Raw genomic sequence first — 14,521 nt, 5'->3', positions numbered from 1 at the left:
ACTATTCTTTTTTTTGGCTGCACCGTGTAGCTTGTGGGATCTCAGTTTCCCAACCAGGGATCAAACCCAGGCCCCGGCAGTGAAAGCGCAGAGTCCTAACCACTGGACCACCAGGGAATTCCCTGACTATTCTATTTTAAATTGCCGTCCTTCCATCCCACCTCCACTCTGGATCACCTTTACTTAGTTCTACTTCATAAAATACTACATAATTACCTATGTTTTAGGTCAATGGTTTATTCTTTCTCCCATGAGACTAAGCTCTGCAAAGATAGGGCCTTCTTCAGTTTTGTTCACTGATGTGCATATGCCACGTGACCAGAACAGTGAACTCTCCACAAATATTTGAGTTGCAAAAATGAATGAATGAAATTAGCCCCCTTTTTTTTCATTTCTTATTAAGCAGCTTTGATCACTTTTAGAGGGAGAAGTGTTGAGGGAATACTTGATAAATTGGATGAAAACCAATCTCTTGTAAAACAAGTTATACTTTAATCCGGGAAAGCAAACTGTTGATTTAATTTATACCTAAAAAAAATTGATGTATGTGCACAGCTTTAAAAGTCAACTAGTACATTGCTTAAAATGAAAACCAGCGTACCCCTTCCCCACCCTTTCCCAATCTTGATTTTTCAGTTTTTAGATAAAAGCATTTTCACCTATTTTAGCTATTTTCCTAGTATTTAACCTCATATATCTTATCTACTTATATATTCTTATATTTACTGATTCATATTGAATATTTTTTAGATATTCTCTAGTGACTTCCTTATTTAGAAGATTAATATTTATTGCTCTGAAACTGTTTCCTCTCCTCCACCTTTCTTTTCCCCACCCCTCTATTCTCACCACTATAAACATGTCATAGATTTTGGTTAAATCAACATGCATATGCACAGATGAGCCATGTAATATATTTTTTGTACAGCTTTTTATTTCCTTGCAGATAATAATTGCCTCATTTTTTTCATTTGCTTAATTTTCTTTGTATCATTAATCTATCTCCAAACTCTTTGCCAGCAGAATAAATCCCCTTTCAGTAATTTCAAACACATCTCTCAATTTCTTTCTTTTCTTGTTTTTGAGACATCCCTCCTGGAACACTTCATCCTACTACTGCAGTCCAGATTGGTTGCTCTCAGGTCAGCTGTAAAGTTGTTATTCTAGAATCTCCCTTTACCATTATTCTTCGTCTTCTTCCTTGGTTCATACCATTTCCTGGATCCCATGTCATCTTCTTTCCTGATTCACTCACTCATTTTGATGAAATTCACACTCCAAGAGCTTCCTGAGAAATAAGTGGGAGGAAAATATGATGGGATCTTGCATATATGAAAATGTATTTATTCTATCTTCATACTTGATGTTAACAGGGTATAAAATTCTTAGTTGGAAATCATTCTTTTTCATAATTTTGAAGGAATTTCTTCATTTTCTGTTAGCTGCCTGAGTTGTTTTGTGAAACCTGATGTAAGTTTGATTCTCTGTCTTTTATATGAGATGTATGTGTGTGTGTTTTCCTCTCTCTGAATGGTCTTAGGATCTCATTTTTGTACCCAGTGTTCTGAAATTTCACAGAGATCTTCTTGGTGTGTTTTCATTTTATTTTATTTTATTTTTGGCCACTCCATGCGGCTTGTGGGATCTTAGTCCCCCGGCCAGGGATCGAACCTGGGCCCTCAGCAATGAAAACAAGGAGTCCTAACCACTGGACTGTCAGGGAATTCCCTTGAATTAGTTCTTTGTATTTTTTCTCTTCTACATTTCTTTCTAGTCTCTCTTTCTGGATCTCTTATGATCAGGATGTCGGACCTCTGGACTGATCTAAACTTTTCATCTTTTCTCTCCTGTTTTCCACTGCTTCAACTACACATTCCTTTTTTTTCTGGTAGATTTTCTCAGCCTCTCTCCTGATACTTTTTTTTTTTGGGGGGGGGGTAGGAAGCAACTTTATTGGGGATTTACCCTTCTGTATCCAAACCCTATGCCTTGGGTAAGCTAAAGGACAGGTACCCTTGCATTCCAGAAATATGTTCGCCTCTACCTTTGCTAGGGTGCAAGGGCCCTGAGTGGTCCTGGTGGCTGGCTCAATCTCAGGCAATGACCAGCTCAGCTCAGTTTCTCTCCTACCCTCTGCCGTTCTGAATATTGCTTCCATGGGACTGAATGGACATCAACCTCTGGGTATTGGCTGATCCTGAGCCCGCAAGTTACTCCATTCAGGATGAACATGAGGTGGAGGGCTGACCCTCCTTCCTGAAGCGATTAGGGCAGCCCTGGCCTGAGATATTTCTCATGGATCCCAATTAGACTTGGCATCCTGCCAAGGGAAGTCAGTCATCTGGTGCACGGAAGGGAAAGCGGTACACCGTGTGCACCTCCCGTACATCCAACTTAAGGCTCTGCTTGGCCACTGATGGTGAAGCATAGGAGACGGATGTCATGGCACATCACGCCTGGTGTCTTTAGAAGGCAAGAACGCTAAGTGGCAGTGGAAGACTCTGGGGGTAAGGAGGACGTATCATTCTTAAAAAGCAAACTGTTTCCTTGGTACACATTTCCGTATGGGATAAGCCCACACTACCTATGGATAGAGAGATGTGCAGATGAACCACAGACACCTACACGCTCTGCACGGGGCCTGCCCGAGGATTCACTGTCACGGCCTTGCTTCCTCTGCCTCTGAGGTGACAGTTCCCAGTGTGCCAGGGAGAGGAGAGCTGTGTAAACTGGGCCCTGACTGTTTGAGGCAACTGCCTTTTCCACTTATGTCAAACTCTCCTGATACTTTTATTGAATTTTTATTTTTGCTACAATAGTTTTAATTTACAAGAGCATTTTCTTGTTATTTCAAAAGTTCTTTTTCTATCGCTTCCCATTCTTATTCATGAATGCAATATCTTCTCTTTTGTCTCTGTGCACTTCAATCATTTAAAAATTTTTTTTCTCTTTCCTTCATTGTCTTCCTTCCTCTGTGTTTTTTTATTTGCTTGGTTTGTTCCCTTTCGTCTCATATTAGATATTTTCCTTACATATCTAGTCACCCTCACCTGTTCTTTCATAATTAGCAAGGCCCTGAGAGAAGGACTAGAAACTGTGTGATGGGAGGGGCTTTTCAACCTACAGTTAATCTTTTTTAACCCTACAAATGATAGACTCCTGGTATATCTGTTTGGACATCTGAGTTATTGGTAATGGAGAGGAAGAATCCATCAATAATATCCCATTTCTGAGCTTGAAACCAATTGAGAAATACAAATGGAGAACAGAATAAGAGCTTTAGTTCTGATAATGCTGATTGGAGCATGTGGCTTTGGATGTATCCCCTAATTGGAGCAATTCACACCCCTGCTAACTAACACAGATAGGAAATTTCAGGTCTCCTCTGAACAGGCAAAGCATGCCTGTAAATCTCACCACACAGTGGAGAGTAACCTTACCATACTTTCTTGGAAGAAAGTCAGAAAGACCTGTATACTGATGCTCTGCCTGTTTCCAGTGAGTCCTTATGGGGCTCAAAACCTCTTTTTTGGTGAATTAATCCCTGTCTTAGCCTCCTTGGAATATTAGGTCAAGTTGTGCCTCTGTAGTTTAAGGCAAGCTGCAGCTCTTCACACCAAGGCTAAAATATTATCTTCCTGCCCTTTTCAGAACAGAAGCATCAATCTCCACATTTTATTTCAACCCACAAGGTCAGCCCTTGGGCCCGTGCCTCAGTGTCCTAGCTAAAGTAACAAGACATTGGGGCTTGGGAATTCAATAAACATCTCCACCCAAAGCTGGAACCAAATGAGAAATAAGACATAGGAGACGAAAAAATGAAGATCAAAACGTCAATATATTACTGATTAAGCTGATTGAAGAATGTGGATCTGAGGCCTATTGGGTTAACTGACATCGTCCCCTAGACAAATTAATCTGATTTATTCAACCTGCCACTGAAACAGAAGGGCAACCACAGGCTCCACATAGTGGCAAGCAGACCAAAGTGTGCCCTCTGTGTTAGCAGCCAGATCTAACAGAAACGCTCCCTTCCCCTGCCCCAAAACAGAGCTGAGCATATTCAGCTCCTTCTCCCAACTTCAGCAATCAGATCAGTCCTTTCCCATTTGCAGTCCTCTTTCCATTTGGAGAAGTTGAGGGGGCAGAGAGAAGCCAGAAGTATTTGCCCCATACTTTCCGGTCTGGGGAGTGGTACGGAAATACTCTTACCTGTGGGGGACATGAGGAGTAGAGAATAAGTATTTGTCCCTAACACATATCTTGGATTTTCCCAAATGAAATTACATATGGAAACCATATAATTCAACCTCCAAACTGGGACACGTCTGGAGAATGATTGGGAGCCCTATCAATAATTACTCCACGACTATGCGCATAACCTAGAACCATCAACCGGTTCTAGGTTGCCCTAGAACCGGGCAACCGGGAGGAAAGGTCACCTCACTAAAAGTGAGCTGTGGGGATTCTCAGTTGATTTCTTCTACCTGGATTATTGACATTCTTCCATTTTCTCAAGTAGTCGCTAATAGATAGTCTCACTTTTTTTTTTTTTTTTTTTTTTTTTTGGCCATGCTGCACGGCTTGCAGGATCTTAGTCCCCCGACCAGGGATTGAACCGTGCCCTCTGCAGTGGAAACACAGAGTCCTAACCACTGGACCACCTGGGAATTCCCTGGATAGTCACACTTCTATGGCCTTTTCTCCATATATTCCTTAGTCATCTCATAAGGAGGACAGAAAAAGGGAAAAATAAAAATATGTTTCAGTCATTTCAAATCCAATAGGCATTTAAAAATAAATGTTTGTTGAGTGAATAAGTATGTAAATAAATTTTTTAAATGTAATTGACAAAATTCTTTTCTGCGGAGATAGAGATAGTCTCTATTAACTTAAGGGGAATAACAAAAGAAAGAAAGAGAACTAATACTCACTGAGAAAATGTGACTTATTTAACTTTGTTCTACATTTGTGTGGATCCTGGTCCTGTATCTCACAAAAAGTTGTGCTCAACTAGCCAGGAAGTCACCAAGAACCTATTTCCGGATGTTTAAAGAGAAACCATCTCCAGAAGGTTATTGACCATTAATACACTTTACAGTTGGGGGAGATTTTTATTTTCATTTTTCATTTCCTGTTTCTTATCTTACGTTCTCAAATTGAGGACATTCCTTGGCCAGAAGAGCGTGTTTTAGCACCATCTGCCTCCTGCCATTTATCAAAACTTTGTCTTGACTCTTTTCAGTTAATCAAAACCAGGAAGTAAAATTTCAGAAAAAGACAGAGCTGTGTTTTTCACATCAGGAGTAGTGACTCTGTGTGTGTGTGTGTGTGTGTGTGTGTGTGTGTGTGTGAGATCAGAGGTGGTATTGGTGTTAAGACAGAAAGAAAAGCTTGGACTTTGGTCAGTGGTATGAGAATTAAGGACTTTTAAAGGGATGCCAATGTAGATACCAGCTTATACTCTTGAAAATATAATATGATGCACTACACTTATGCCAGGATTGTTGATAACAGTAACAAAGTTGATCAACTTCAACCCCAAACAATTATTTTAGTATTGAACTTGTTTTGTTTTTCACTGAATATGAGGAGGTGAATTTAAGGTTTCCATTTGTGGATTCCAAAAAGAAAGCAAGTTGGCAGTGACAGTTTCCCACTAAGGGCAAATAAATCATGCTATGACACGAACCTGGTTTCCTTCTTGTCAATAGTGATTATTATATGTCAGCTAGGTGCCTGATTTATCTGCAGGAGAAGTTTCATGATGAGCAGCTGTGAGCATGGTAACCACTGAAACACACTGTTATATTCTTTTGGCTTGGACCATTTGGGGAACCAATGGTCATTTTTCTATGGGAAAATAGACCACCATCTTCCTTCTGGAAAATCTTTGATGGGTAGGTGGAACAGAGGGAAAATGACAATAGCTAACTTTCACTGAACATGTATTTTCTTCCAGGCACCATTAAAAGTACTTTACATTTCATTTATTTCTCATAACTCTGCTATTTTATAGAAGAAAAAAACTGGGATTGGAAAGAGTAAGATCTTTCCCAACGTCATACAGCTGGTAATCAGTAGATGTGGGGTTCAAACTGTGGTTTGTTTGGATTTAAAGACTGAGCTCCTAACCACTTCTCCACATGGCCTTACCTCCCTACCTAGGAACTGCCGTCTATATATCACTTTCTTTCTCTCACCCCATGTGGAGTTAGTCACCAAATCCTATTAATCCCCGATTGGTCTTAAGTCCACCCGTCCATTCCTATTGCCGATACACCTCCTTGTCCCACGTTGGGATCATCACATCACATTCCTACATGATCTGCTTGCCTTTACAATCTCCCTTCTCAATCCATTTTGTACATAACAGCCAGACCAATCTCCCTTCGTCGCCATTTTTAACAACCATCCTACCAATATAAAGTAAGCACCCATTTTGTGCTTAGCTTGGTTCTCTATAGACCCCATCTTTAAGGGGTCTAGTCAGATTCATAGGGTCAGTTCAATGCACTTACACAACCATAGGTCCCATTGCCTACCCCAGTTATTCTTAACTACCCAGTTTGGCTTTCCGATCTTGTTCTCTGGCTTTCTTTGGTGACTTCTCTCCTCCATGGCAGGCCAGGCCACAGGTCTCTCTAACTCAACTGGAGAACCTTCCTTTTGACTGGTTACTCTCATAGTCTCCTTTTTCCTTTGTGGTACCTTATTGCTATTGGAATTTGTAGATATTTGAGGATACTTCCAGCCTGCAGAAACAACACAAACTTATTCTTTATCAAACCTTAAAGAAATGTTTTACAGAAAATTTGAAAAGAAAAAGAAAAACCCATACTCATATCCACATTAGGACCATATCATTATTGAGGAATTCAAGTTACAGCATAAGTTTCATCCCCATCCTGCTACCTTCTCTCTCCTGCAGCTTCTTTGGCCTACAATGTCTTGCCCTCTTGCCCTTCTCTTGGTCACAGACTTCTCGACATTTTGCATTTTTCAAAAATTTGAACAAAATTTTTACAGATTTTTTTTTTTTTTTTGCTGCGCTGCGTGGCTTGTGGGATCTTATTCCCCTGACAGCCCTTGGCAGTGAAAGCACAAGTCCTAACCACTAGACCACCAGGGAATTCTCTCTCCATTTCAAATTTTAAAAAGGTAAAAGGGAGTACTATTTAGTAATCATATATGCATGTAAAAGGGAAGTGTGAATTGTACTTTCATTCTGTATTGTGGTTAAAGAGGAAGAGGAAGCAGGAAGAAAGAGAACTGTTCACAAAGAGGTGGAATAAGAGCTAAATGAGATTCTGAGGCAAAATATTCACAGAAAGATGAGACCATGGGGGTTGTGCCCGTAGATTAAGAGGCAAAGTGGCACAGACGCAGCCCACTTTTTTGCACACCCGATTGTTGAAAACATGCCTGTGAGAATGGGGCTGCCTTCCACGGGAGTGTACACTCGTATTCGGCAGATCGAGCTGCGGGCCAACACGACCGCTAACACATTTTCCCCTCGTAGGACAAAATGTTGAGAGGCAAGAGCTTCAAATGAGCAAAAGCTAGTCCAATTCGCAATCAAATGAACATGCTGTGGGTTCAGAGCCCACTAATAGTTTGAGCTGACTTTTGTCAGTGCCCTGCATTTAAGCAGCTGGAATGTTTTTACAAGTACCATCCATTCAATCCTTTGAAATGAGGGCTTTGCCCCTTGGGAAATATGCATCGCATCATAAAAATGGAACACAATGTCCTTGCTTTTGTTATTCTCTAAAGAAGGAGACTTTATTTCACTATATGCCAGGAATATAGCAAACGAGGGTAAAAGCTGATTACAGTGAATTTATTTCAGGCATGAGAGACTGGGAGACATTTATGTAGAGAGATGGATAGATTAGGAATATAAAAACTATAAGCTCTACTCCCACAGTACCAATATTCAAGAACAAACTCTCAGAAGAAAATCAATCACTATTCCTTTTTTTCTTTTTTTCATGTCCAGGAATTCATGAAGACAGAACAAGCCAAGAGCAAAGGACCGACTTCAGAAAAAGTGTGATAGATTCAAGGCTTTTGTTATAAAGGAATTGGGACCAGTCTAGATATGAAACAGCATTGCAAGGCTTTTTCTCAGACATATGCTTCTTTTTCTTTAACCATTTGAAAAAGGTAAAGATTGACACCCGTCTAGTACTACACACCTTATACCAAAAAAAAAAAAAAAAAAAAAATCCGACTGATTTGAAATTTTAATGGAAAAAATAAAACCACATAAGAACTGAAGGAAAATGCAGGGAAGATGAAAAACAAAGGAAGAAAAACAAACAAAAATAAAGCAACAAAAAATATAGATGAATATTTATATAATCTTGAGGTGCAAATGGCTATTTGAAGACTAAAACTAACAGCAAAGTTTATAAAGGAAATGAGACCTACATTTGACTTTATTCAAGCTAGAAAGCTTTTTATTCAGGATTCAAGCACCATAAACAAAGGTAAATCAGAAGAATGTGTGCAAAATTCTCAAGTTTCCTTTTGGTTGTATAGAATCCACTCAAGCTGGCTCATGACAAAAGAAAAAGAACAGAAGATAAGGATACGGGGGTATCTCACAGACTCCAAGGATAGGAGCAACGCTGGACCTCAGGAAAGCCGGGACCAGGGCACAAGAAGCCATTGGGAATGAGGGAACGAAGTGGTACCCTCATAGCTGTCCTGGAACCACAGAGTCTCCTGTCACTCATTTTTCAGTGTACCCTGATGCTGCCTTCTTTTCTTTCTCAGGCTGTCTTTCCTGCCTTCCCCATCACCTAACTGCTCCTGACCTTCTAAGTCTTCATTTCTATCCACATACAGAAGCTGACTTTTCATTTTGATTCCAAGTCCCCATGACAGAGTGTCTTAGTGGACCAGTGTTTCCAGCTGTAAGCTTCTAATCCAGATGGTTGTGACCAGGGCCCCATGGACACATGGAACACACAGAGCTGAGGGTACCTGAGGGTACCTGTGGGTACCTGTGGGGTTACTAGAGAACAACAGTCACAATGGGCTGAGCAGACTCCATAAAAGCTGACTGTTATAACCATAGCCACATGGGGATACTACTTGCTCTATACCTTTTACAAGTTAATTTTTAAAAAATCAGTAAAACAAAAAAAAGCAGAATAATAAATGCAAAAGGCCAATAATCTTATAGAAATGTTCGGCTTTGCTTGCAAGCAAAACAATGACAATTAGTTAATTAATAGTTAACCACAAGTCTGTTCTCTATGTCTGTGAGTCTGTTGCTGTTTCATAGATAGGTTCATTTGTGCCATACTTTAGATTCCACATGTAAGTGGTATCACATGGTATTTGTCTTTCTCTTTCTGACTTACTTCACTTAATAATCTCTAGTTGCATCCATGTTGCTGCAGTCATCAAAGGCATTTTAGAAGAGGCTCTGCTTGCCATAGCTTCTGGCAGCGTTGCTTCCTACAGTGGAAAGAAGAATGTTGTTGATGGGAATTCCCAAAGTTAGGCTAAAGTGGGGGTGAAGTAACTTTTCTAGGTGAAGAGGTGATCTTTTTTTTTTTTTTTTTGATTTGTATGTGTGTGTTTTATTATATATTAGTCTCTTAAATCAAATAGAAGACAAAAAGTGGAGCTACAAACCAAAGTTACAACAGTACTAGCTTTTCTCGTCGCCCGTCTGTCTACTTTTACCAGAGGTCTTTATTTCTTCATAAGGCTTTGAGCTACTGTCCAGGGTCCTTGACTCCAACCTGAAGAACTCCCTGTGGCAGGCGGGTCTGGTGGTTAAGAACTCTCTCAACTCTTGATTAACTGAGAATGTCTTGATTTCTCCCTCATTTTCGAAGGAAAGTTTTGCTAGATATAGGATTCTTGGTTGACGGTTTCTTTCCTTCAACACTTCAAGTACATTGAGTCATGCCATCTGGCCTCCGAGGCTCCTGATGAGAAATCTGCTCAATGACCTTCCTGGCAAACCTTCTCTCAGCTTCATAGACTTTCATAATGTACCGTATCATGTCTTATGCAACAGAACATTTTGTATAGTATCGTGAAGTCAGTTAAGTTGTAACGTTATTTTGAGACCAGAATTTAAGGAAAAGGAATTGAACATTTCAAGTGTAGACATTATGAGGTCTCTAAAATTATTACACATTTTCAAACTAGAAATAAAAAGGCCACTGAAGTATCCTGCAGATTTTTATTTATAACAAAGTGAATACCAGTATCTAATAACACACGTAAAGAAAAATTTCTTTGGGATCCTTTTTCCTAAGTGTAAAGGGGCCTTGAACTCAAAAAGTGAGAAAACCACTGTGGTGTATCCCCAGCAGTGATGGGTCCATTTCTTGCTCTGACCTCAGAGTGCACCATTGTGATGTACTTCACAAAGCCCTATGAAAGAGAAAGGTGGGCCCAGGTTTTTGGACCTTAGAGCCCAGGAAGCTGCTTTTGGTGACCTGACGGCCTTGGACCTACAGTTAGCTTGTGTTTTCCTTGTTTCTGCCATTTTGTTGATTTTCGTTTCTCTTTTCTCTACTCTTTTTTATTTGTGTCATTGTTCTTTCTACAGTTAGCATAGTGAGTATTGTTGGTATAGTTAATACTTGATTAGCATAGTTAGTGTAGTTAGTACTAGTTAGCGCTGTTGGTACAGTTAGCGTAGTTAGCGTTCTTAGTAGAGACAGCATACTTAGCCCTGTTAGTACAGTTAGCATTGTTAGTTAGCGTAGTTAGCGTTGCTAGGTAGTGCTGTCAGTCAGTGTAGTTAGCAGATCACCAGGATGCAGGGCCTCACAGCCAAATCTGCTGGCAAGAAGGCTCATATTGATGACTTCGAGATCCTCCACACCATTGGTGAAGGCACCTTCGGTAAAGTGAAGTTGGCCCGGCACATTCTGACCGGGACACAGGTGGCTGTGAAGGTCATAAAGAAAAGGCGTCAGAGCTTCTCAAGTGTCCAGGCACTTTTCCGGGACGTGTGCAGTCTGAAGGCTCTGAATCACCCCAATATTGTAAAACTGCTGGGGGTGATTGACACAGAGGAGACATTTTTCGTGGTGATGGAGTACCTCAGTGGGGGGGACACGTCCCACTATTTGAAGACCCATGGCCGTATGACAGAGGCGCAGGCCCGAGGCCCGTTCCAGCAGCTGGTCTCCGCCCTGCAGCACTGCCACCAGAGGGGCATCGTGCACCGGGACCTGAAGCCACTGAGCCTCCTCTTTGACTCCAACATGAATATCAAACTTACAGACTTTGGCCTCAGCAACAAGTGTGATGACATTGTCCAACTGGACACGATCTGCGGCACACGCCCTTATGCTGCCCCGGAACTCTTCCTGGGGCAGAGCTACAGCGGCCCTGCGGTGGACGTGTGGAGCTTGGGAGTAGTGCTGTACACCATGGTAACTGGGTCCCAGCCCTTTGTGGGAAAAGACTTCCAGGAGCTGCGGAAGCAAATCCTACAAGGGCAATACCCCATCCCACCTTATCTGTCTTTGAAGATAAGGGATCTGTTACAAAAAATGATTGCCCTCAACCCCAGTGACAGAGGCACCTTACCTGACCTCATGAGGCATCCATGGGTCAACATGGGCCAGAAGGAGCCACTCCAGCCACCCTGTGAAGAGGACCTGGAGGTGACAATGGTGAGGACTCCAGGCTTGACTTGCGACCAGATCCAGGACACTGGGACAGGCAGTGTGAGCTCCAAGAAACCCAAGGTGGAGGTCTCCATCATAACTCTGAAGCCCTTCTCTTGCGGGGACCTCTGTGGCAGTGAACTTGAGCCTTCTCCAAGCCCTGTGGTGTCCTCCCTGAAAACCAGGTGGCTCTACCACAGAAAAAATGTGCAGCTGCAGGAAGACCAGCAGGCAGGGCAGAAGACCGGTGAGTCTGCCTGTCCCCCACCCAGCCTGGAGGCGAGGACTGCCACCCCCAGCCCAGCCCCCCAGTGTGGCACTGGGACATTCACCTCCAGCAGCAGCAGCAGGATTGGAGCCCCAGAGGGAAGCAGCTGCCCCCTGGGTGTGTCCAACACTGGAAGGTCCTCCCACGCTGGGCAGCCTGAGAGTGTGTCCTCATCCACTCTCTCTGGCCAGAGCCAGAAAAAGCAAGGGGTGGCTGGGAGGATCTGGAACTTTATTTTGAAACATCTTTGTTGCAAGCTGCCCAGCATGAGGCGTCATAATAAAGTGAGCCCATGTGAACCCCATGGATGACCGAGGCAGGAAGGTCAGGCCGCCGCGCTCCCTGGGGCCCGGTGCAGGGGAAGAGGAGTGTGTTCTCTGCACGGCCTTCAGAAGCATCATATCCAAGACCCTGGCCAGCTCAGAGGATGGTCCGGAGCAGCCCGGGCGACCGAAAGCGAGGCCACCGTGGCTGCAGGTCTGCCCCTCAACCCCCACCTGGGTGAAACTTGAGAGACTGGACTGTCATTCCTGGGGCACGTCTCCCCTCCCCTACTCTTCTGTCTTCCGTGTTGGTGGGGGAGGGGGATAGTTCTTGTTCCAAGAACTCCTTGGTTCTTCCAATTCTAGTTAATAAACTTGATGCTCCAGAGAGATGCATCACACTCTGCTCTGCGTCGTCCCTGCACAGAATTGGGGCTGTGCATTTTCCAGTGAGACAAGCGTGCAGCCATGGAGCGCTTGGAGGTAGTCAGAACAACTAAAGGGAAAAATGACCTAAGAGAATTAGCACAGTGACTCCCAACAGCAACAACTGCTGCACTGCAGGGCAGAAATGCAGAAAGTGTGTATTACCTTCCTGCACTACCATTCCCGAACATTTTCAGGAGGGCCGAGGGGAACTTTTGGTCCCTGCGGCCTGTGTTAATTACAACAGAGAGGCCCATTAACAGGATCACAAGGTCCCGTGAACCAGCCTCTGCGCGGTGTGGTAAGGTCCCCGTGCAGCTGAGTTTCATGACTGTCGTGCAGCAATACAGCAGTCTTTATTGAATTTGTTACAATATTGCTTCGGTATTATGTTTTGGTTTTTTGGCCACGAGGCATGTGGGATCTTGGTCCCCGACTAGGGATCAAACCTGCACCCCCTGCATTGGAAGGCGAAGTCTTAACCACTGGACCACCAGGGAAGTCTCTTTGTTAATTTTAGTTTTTTGATGCATGGGTTTCACCACAGGGAGTGGATGATTATACTAGATGATCATACTGTCAAAGCACTAGATTTGTCAGCGTTCCCTGGTTCCCTGGTTCAATAAGCCCTTGAACACACGGGTGACTGGAGCAGGTACTTCCCAGAGGCCTCTCTCTGGGGGCACATGCTCTCGGACGCATCACCTGCACAGTTCCATTGGCTCTCGTGCGCTTACAGGTCACTTGCCGACTGCGGAATCCTTCACCGCAAGAGACAGAGCACTCTGACCACGTGCCCGTGAACCACCTGGAGGGGCAGTCCCAGATGTGACAGGGCTGGAACCCAGCCAGCAGCTTCTGGAGGTGCTCACAGAAGGCCTCACTCACTTCCTGCCCGTTGGCCATTACACACTGGGGTCTCTGAACTCGGGCTCCCAAGTGGCCACAAGTGGCAGAACAATGTGTCCAGCTACCAAGCTCCCAGAAAGTCTCCAGCAAGTGGAGGATGGATGTTGCCATCGCCTTTCCAAGAGCATTGGTGGCTGTACAGGCGTAGGTTCCTTCACTTTCAAGGGAAACATTCTGCAACAACAGGGGTCCATTGAAAAGCAAGGAAATATTGTCACTCAGATGATCCTCCTTTCTTCAACCAAATTACATTAGGTTGAAGGACTTCTTTTACAGGACATTGCATGGTCAAGTTTGCTCTCTGGGGTGCTTCCACGATGCCTCCAGTCACGACGGAGAGATGGCTGTGCTCCGATCTGGTGATATTCCTTCCAATAGGCAAGATAACAGGTGCCTCTGTATACAGCACAGAAGAACTTTCCACGTCCGAACCGAGATGATTAGCGACAGAACATCCGTATATTCCTTGTTGTTTCTTTGTAGGTTTCTGTATCTGTATTTCCCCCATTCCATCCACAATGACTCCGCAGGTACAAATGTGACACAGACACCAGGCCCTCATGCTCCCGGCTCGCGGGGTCGGCTCCACAGCTCCTCCGCACCCGCAGCTTTTGCAACTCCACCGCGCCGTCCTCGGCGACCTCCAGGGCGCGGCTTGAGGTGATCTTTTAAAGTAGAACTGGTGGACCAATACCTAAATGGCATATCCAGTTTGCTAAATATATCCTGATGTATTCAAGTGTATTTCTAACCAAGGAAAACTCATGAAGAAAGCTGTAGCATGAAGGACAGAAAGAATGGCTTTAAAAAGTCCAGTTCATTTGGTTATATTTTTAACTTATGATTTTGAAGTTGTTCTTGACGTAGAGATGCATTGTAAAGACAGTACAGAGAATTCCCATTTACCCTTCTCCCAGCTTCCGCATATGCTCACATCTTACATAAATAACCATGGTACAATGATCAAAGCTAAGAAATTAGCCCAGTTACAATACTAC

General features: G+C 43.3%; 1 protein-coding gene across 4 annotated transcripts in view; it reads right to left on the bottom strand.

Annotated features, from left to right (window-relative positions):
- PMAIP1 (phorbol-12-myristate-13-acetate-induced protein 1) overlaps nt 1–14,521 on the bottom strand; it is a 132,162-nt gene that overhangs the window by 55,354 nt on the left and 62,287 nt on the right. Inside the window, exon 2 of one of the 4 annotated variants that reach the window (XM_068562764.1) lies at nt 6,569–6,755. The exons of 2 other annotated variants lie outside the window; for them this stretch is intronic. In XM_068562764.1, the coding sequence (XP_068418865.1) occupies nt 6,719–6,755 (37 nt within the window). In that variant the 3' untranslated portion in view covers nt 6,569–6,718. Of the gene's footprint in view, nt 1–6,568; nt 6,756–12,326; nt 12,685–14,521 lie in introns of those variants that run through there. One more of the 4 variants, XM_068562761.1, reaches the window with a different exon arrangement.

This window comes from Eschrichtius robustus, chromosome 14 (genome assembly GCF_028021215.1).
Source record: "Eschrichtius robustus isolate mEscRob2 chromosome 14, mEscRob2.pri, whole genome shotgun sequence".
NCBI lineage: Eukaryota > Metazoa > Chordata > Mammalia > Artiodactyla > Eschrichtiidae > Eschrichtius > Eschrichtius robustus.
The sequence above is the reverse complement of the archived record's forward strand: the minus strand, read 5'-3'. Positions and strand labels throughout refer to the sequence as shown.